General features: G+C 38.0%; 1 protein-coding gene across 1 annotated transcript in view; it reads right to left on the bottom strand.

Moving 5' to 3' along the window:
* Positions 1–1,315: 1,315 nt before the first annotated feature.
* LOC144640476 (uncharacterized protein KIAA2012-like) overlaps positions 1,316–7,134 on the bottom strand; it is a gene marked incomplete at its 3' end in the record, with an annotated part of 7,240 nt that continues 1,421 nt past the window's right edge. Inside the window, exon 2 of the mRNA XM_078499592.1 lies at positions 1,316–1,648. Within this exon, the coding sequence (XP_078355718.1) occupies positions 1,316–1,648 (333 nt within the window). The remainder of the gene's footprint in view (positions 1,649–7,134) is intronic.

Below are 7,134 nucleotides of genomic sequence, written 5' to 3'. Positions count from 1 at the left end.
GCAGGCGCCGTATAGTTTCTAGCGTGCGCGCGTATGGGAGAAACGCGAAAGGCGCGAGAGAGCCACGCGAGGAAAAAAAAATGCGCTAAAAAATACACAGACGCCTGCTACGCAGGCTACCATATTGCATCCCACAATGCATTTTATTTCGAATAGAACCCAGACTTTTACCTGCCAAGAGAACGCCTAGCATTTTTTGCTCGTTGTTTCGAAACATTCGTTTTCGGAAATTCTTCGTTTGCTTCGACACTTTTAGTCCTCTTAGTACGACACAAAGGCAATTATTTATCGGAGAACTGTAACTTTACTCGTCCAGAGGACTAGTGGCAAAAAAAACCTTGTTTTGGGCAATTTTCACTCGTTTTCGACGAGTGGACGACCGTTAAGTTCGAGCACTGGAAGTTGTGGACCGTGGATTGGAAGTTGTGGACCGTGGATAAAACTTGTGTCCTGTAAAGACAGAAGTTACCACGACCGGAAGTAATTACATTTGCTACCTTCCCCCCCTTAGTAAAAGCCAAAATTAACTTCGACTAAGCTGAGATAAACATTTGAAAAGAAATGAAATGTTTGTATAGCCTAACTAAATCAAATCACAATTTCTGAAGTTTAAAAAATTGTAACATGGATCGATAAGCCGAAAGATTTTCACATAGAGGACCCTAAATGGGTTCATTTAATACGTGCTGATACGCACATGTTCACTCGCACGCATTTCTGTACAAGGTACAATGAACCAAAAATAAAGCTGACCCCAATCTGTCTAAGTCCAACAGAAAGTATAAAGAGCGATCGGAAAAATATATTCAATGGAATGTATTTTTGTACGTTTAAGGCAGAGTTTGCTTTGGCTTGTGATGTTATGCTGCAGCTGATGTTCACCTAACACTTTGTGTTAATAGATCAGAAATCAAAACAACGTAAACATCTAGTCATTCTGTATTCTATACATGCATGAAACACTGGAATTAAGAACAAGTCCAACAAAGTTACAATATTTTGATTTCACACATGGGTTTCCACAGTTACAGTGTACATGTAAGCGATAGTCAAAACTTGCTATGACTGCCTAAAAGTGGCAAGAAAATGCTGCTATTTTTAACTATTTTTTCGCTGTCCAGCATAAGCATTGAGCACAAGAAAACAAACTTGTTAGTTCTTTTTGTGCTTATTCCTATGCTTATTACTGGTGAAGGCAACATAAGAAGATAACAAGTGTAACATGTTTTCACTTAATATGGCTTGTGCATACTTGTATACCCAGCAAAAACCAGCCTTTAGTGATCATAATTAAGTTTAAAAGTAAGCTACATACCCCATTCCTGTAATCCAATATGTAGTTCCTTAAATCACCCATTGTCTTAAGCTTTATTGAAGGCTGCTTCCTCATTTTCCGACGACGCTTTTTTGGCTTTGGAGAGCCCGGTAAGAAAAAGTCCTCTGCATACAGAAGTAATGCACCTTTTCTTGTTGAGTAGGTTTTTGGTACATTAACAGGACCCTGCTTCGTACCATCCACTTTAGGCAGTTTGAAAGCCTTGTTCTCATACCTTGGTCCCGTCTGGTAATCAGAGACATCTCTTTGGGCTAGTGGCTGGTAGTTTGATTCAATGGGTGGCAAACGAAAATCTTCCAGTGTGAAGTAATCCTATAAAAATGATACACTATTAATCACCTTCCAGACTTAACAGTTTTATACAAATCTTGAAATCCCAACACCTTATAATGAAACACAATGTAAAATTGTGTGCCACTCCCTTCATTTGAGGTACTTGCATAAAAAAAATTAAAAACATGACAGCTGCCTAGTTTATACTGTGGGATTATAGCTGGTGATGAATTATCTTATTTGCCTTCCTTTTCTTTGCTTTTGTTTCTCTCATCCTGTGTATTTTTTATTGAGTTGCTTCTGAACCCTTTTTTTTCTTTCATGAAGTAAATTATCAAACCAAATGAACTAATATCAAACACCACCTTACAAGGAGAGCGCATGCAGCAGCATGCCGTATGGACACAACTTCTAACGCTCCGCTAAGAATGGGTGCTTGTGTCAGTTCTCAAAGCGAGTAGCAGTTAATTATAAATCAATTACTGATTACTTATTTCAAGTTCAGGAATGCAAAATATCTGATTTATGGCAAGTAAGAGAAACAGAAAAAGAAAACAGAGAGGATCAAACTCTTCGACTCACAGGGAGTCTGACATGGTGAAGGAAGCAGGAGACCAAAAAAAAAAATCAAAAGCTCTATTGATACTTTAATCAAAGCGATGGAAGCTGGTTTTGACAGCTTATGTGCCGACTTCGACAAACTCAGACATGTTTAAAAACATGAGATTGAACAGATGAGAAGCGAAGTAACATCGTTGAAAAAAAGCGTGAGTTTTACACAAAGCGAGGTGGACACGCTGAAGGAAAAGGCGAAGGAAAACACGAAGGAAATGAAGGATGGGCTGGATGATCTAAGCTTGAAAGTAGCACAGCTGGAAAAGAAACTGGAATCCACAATGGAAGAAAACATCAGGCTAGAACAGCTAGTACAGTACACCCCAAATGCGAAGGTGGTTGGATGATACCTTGTAATTAATAACAAGAAATATGATTGTAAGAGTATCCCTGACTACTTAAAATATTTTTTTTCTTTCTCCCTTCTCTCTATGTAACTTCATTCTTTACAAAAAAGCGAATGCAAATTGGTCGCAAGGACTAATGAGTTGACCCATCTACCTATTATTATCATTACGACAGTCAAAGTTCTGCTGGGACTCAAACTGCCACTGGAACTTTTTTATCTGTTGCCAAACGATGACAATAAACTAAACTTCAATTTTTTGGTCGCTAGATATTTTGTATGGATATATGCAAAACACGCAACACCTTTCCGAAGATAAAAACCTTTCCCCTCTTCCTCTCACATTATAATACAGCGACTCGTTCCCGTAACTTTTTGATGAAAAAAAACTTGCTCAAATCACTTTATGTATTTGCTTTATATTTTCTTTAACGCCCACGTTGCAAGTGGAGGTTAGGTGCCCAAGGGGACCGGGGGCTGCAATCGCAATCACACCCCCAAGGCGCCAGAACACCTGACTGGCCTGCCCAAACCCGCAACCCAGCCATGAGCCCCCCGCATCAGGCCCCCGAACCCGAGCACCTGTCACACTCAAGCCTAAATGGCTCAGTGGAAAAAAAAACCTAAATACTTGGTCCCAGTAAATGGCCCAAACCCAAGGGAGGGAGGGAAGGGAACGCTGAGAACGCTACTACAAACTAACACAAACGCCACGCTGATCGAACAACGAACATCAAACGCAAGCACATGGAATAGCTACGCATGTACCAAGGGGAGACACCGCTGGACGAGACTCCACCCAGCCCTCCTGCAACCATGTGAACATCACTAAAACGCTACTTAAAACACACGCCAAACACTTAACGCTACAAACGCCAGAAACGCAAGACACACGCTTAATGACCAGGCTCTTGCTCCTTGTTGTTAACTATGCTAAATTACATTTAACTGTATTTAAATCAGTTTACGTTTTTTTCTTGATCGTTTTGTCTGCATACAGTTGAACCCCGGTAACTCGAACTCTTTAGGGAAACGAAAAACAGTTCGAGTTAGCGGGGTTTTTAAGTTAACCAAGTAAAAATGACTGAAAAGTGGGTCCAAGGGAAATAGAAGTTAATTAGAGTTAGTGAGGGTGTTCGAGTTACCGGGGTTCTACTGTATCTTTTTTTGTCCTTCTAAACTAAAACAATTCAAAAGTTTGTAAGCACCGCACTGTATAAATGTCCTATTAAGGTCGCGGGGGACACCTACAGCATGAATAAATTCATGAAGCGAAATTTTGCTTGACCTGCATAATTTAAAACGCTTATTTCTCGGCTGTTATGGGTGCGATAAGGCTCAAATTTTACAGAGACATACAGAAATGATAAAAGATTATAAATGTGATCTTTTATTTGGTAGATTGCACTTAACGGCGAAGAAACAGCCTTGTTAGTTACAATTTGGGAAGAACTTGATTTTGGGGCTGAGTTTTCGGAACGAGTAGGAGACAGCACACTGTGATCTTGTCAAAAACTAATCAGTCAATACCTCTAGGGTGTCATAACAGAAGCGGATTTTTTAATTTAAAGTTTGCCAGCAAGTTATTGTGGTTTAAATGCGCAAATTTGAATATAATGCCTTCTCTCTCTTTTTAAAAGCGCTCTTTTAGAATTCCGCTTCTGTTATGACACACTACAGTATGCCTAGTTTACCTCTCTGCAGTGGCAGCTCACGAAGTTCTGTATCCGCGCTGTATTCTCAGCCCCAAAATTGTCGGAAAAGTCCAAACTTTGAGATTTCCGAAGGTGTCCCGATCAAAACACGGTTTCCAAATGGTAATTATGGTAATTATATTCCACGCTTGAATGGTGGGAACAATGCGGTTTTTTTGTAACAAAAAAGACACGATTGTTTATCAGTGAATATTATTATGATAATTCTGAGTTACATGAATATTAGGCCATAGACTTCCTTCCTTCAATCTAACGAATAAAGTTAAGCGTTGTTGTAAATTGGGTAAAATCTCTTAATAGTTCAAGCATTTATGTTTTAGAAATCAAATAAAAATGGGTTTTTTTCAGAACCCTAATTTACTTTTGAGTAAACATTTTGTTCACAAACAATTCCACACGCGAACACATCAAATCACGCGTGCGCTCATATTTTTATGCATGCCAAATACTGGCTCGTTAAGTTGTCGATGACAGTCGTTGCACTTCGTGCATAGGCTTAATGATAAGCCAAAGGTGTCCCCCGCGACCTTAACTTAATAATTATTGTACTATAAATGTCTTGTAGGTATTGTGATTTTGTAAGTATTGTAAGTAAATGTTTTGCAATATCAATAAAAAACACCACCTTACAGTACAAATGACCAGTGGGGGTGGGGGTTATTAATTAACAGAAAACAGTTAAAATTAACAACTGAATTTCAATAGCCACAGTGTGGCTATTTGTCCTCTGTTTCCAAATCGAATTGGAATTTAGAGGTGTTGGTTTTTGTGAAGGGACTAAAACTGAAGAACCCAGAGAAAAACCTTCGGAGCAAGGACGAGAACCAACAACAAACTAAAACCACATGACACTGGGTCAGGCGAATCGCTGCGCCATGCAGTGGTGAGAAGACAAAACTCGACAAACTCGTTCTACCTAGAGTTAGGTCAACCTGGAATGGTTTAAGATCAACTTCTTATGTAGCCGCTTAGGCATGGAACTCTTTTCCAGATATTCTAAGATCGATGACAAATATTGGATTGTTTAAAAAGCCAGAAAGCAGAATCAACTTATAAACGTTTTAATAGTATTCTCATTATTCAATTATAATGTATGGTATTTCATTTTAAAATTTACTTAAGGACTTAGAGATATATTTCATTTATTAATTTTATTTTACTGTATTTATTTATTTGGTTTCATTAGCACAGTGCTCGAAATTAGAAAAAAATCCAGGTTGTCCTTATGGCAAATGCTGGACAACCTAACCCCTGAGTTTGATTGTCCTACTGAGGACTTGGTTGTCTGTATTAGGAGGTGTACGTTCTTTGGTTAAATTTTTGTTCTCAGGCCGTGAGACGATAAAATTTGTTTTACATTGAATTTCACAGCGGTGTGAAACAGCTCTAAACAAAACTGCAGAATTCCTTTATAATAAATGAACACAACACTTTGACTTATTTTTTAACGTTAATGAAAAATTATACTCCTTTGTACTTTCAGAAGTGGTGTAGTAATTTTATAAATCCCTACGCCCACAAAAACACACTAATAAACTCAAAACAGCTAAATATAATAAATTATTCCCAGACAAGATACGTCTCGGATTGCACATGAGTGTCAAATCTGTTCGCTTAAGAAAACCAAAAATTCCGAACTAAAGATTGAAATATGAGGAAACTTGAATTAAACTTTGCTCCGAATTAAATTCCATTCAAGATGAAGGCAAGAAATGCATTCAAAAGTGCCAAGATATTGTGAATTTTGAAGTCGTGCAAATCTGCATGCATGCGTAATTAAGACAGATTCCGCTGAAAGTTCAAGTAATGAGTGCAAAAATTAAGTACCAAAAACCTCCTCATAGTATGGTAACTTTTTATATACTACGTATTTGAATTATCTCACTGAAATTCATTTGTCTTAATGACCCGAGCCGTGATTAAACTCTAAAGCATCCTCCAGAAAAATAAAGTCAAACATCATAAAAATGTTTAAAACGTGCACCATTTTGTTTGAAACTGGCGTGAAACGTCCGTTTTAACTGAAATATAGATACTGTAATTTCAAATCCGTTTTTTTCTTGTGGGGTCAGCTTGAGAGCTAAAGTTTTGGTAGGTTTTTGTTAGCTGTACTCGAACTGTTACCATGCTATGAGATCTCCGTGGTATCTTCATTTTTGCCTTTATTGCTCGAATGTTTGGCGGAAACCATCTTAATTAGTCACTTTCAACACGCGTGCCCCAAAATATTTTGATGAGGTCTGTACATGTTTTAGAAGACAACTCGGCAAGCTTATCCTGCTGTCTTATTGAACTCGACAAACTTCAATTTCCTTTTTCTGAGAATTGTGGTGGATTCCATCGATTAGAAGAGAGCTATTTAAAGCTATTTTCAAGTTTTAAATTTATAACTTCTTTTGTTTATTCTGTTTGATGATCACGGTCGAGTTTAAAGTTCTCTGGTTGTCTGGCAGTTTTTTCTCAGGCAACCAGGCCTTTAATTTTCTAAAAAAACTGGTTGCCCGCTTGTACTTTTAGTCGTCTTGGACGACCGGTCAACCGCTAATTTCAAGCACTGTTAGCATTACTTGCTAGAGGCCTAACATGCCTCATAATACAGAGGGTAAATAAAGTTCTCATTTATTTGTTCATGCCTGTACTTGGGGTTTCAAATGACTTGATGATCGAAGGATTTTTTGAGGTTTGAAATTTTTGATTCCAGGATTGTTTTGAGTAGGAAATTGGTATTTTTATGGGTGGCTTGATTAAAGTAGGGATTCCGGGTAGTGCCTTGGATGCATACATGAAGTTCTGCTAATAAAGTACAAAGAAAAGTGTTTCTAATGTTTTTCTTTGTGTTATTATCATTC

Source organism: Oculina patagonica, unplaced genomic scaffold (genome assembly GCF_052425735.1).
Source record: "Oculina patagonica isolate OP01 unplaced genomic scaffold, crgOcupat unplaced30, whole genome shotgun sequence".
In the NCBI taxonomy this organism is placed as follows: domain Eukaryota; kingdom Metazoa; phylum Cnidaria; class Anthozoa; order Scleractinia; family Oculinidae; genus Oculina; species Oculina patagonica.
The sequence above is the reverse complement of the archived record's forward strand: the minus strand, read 5'-3'. Positions and strand labels throughout refer to the sequence as shown.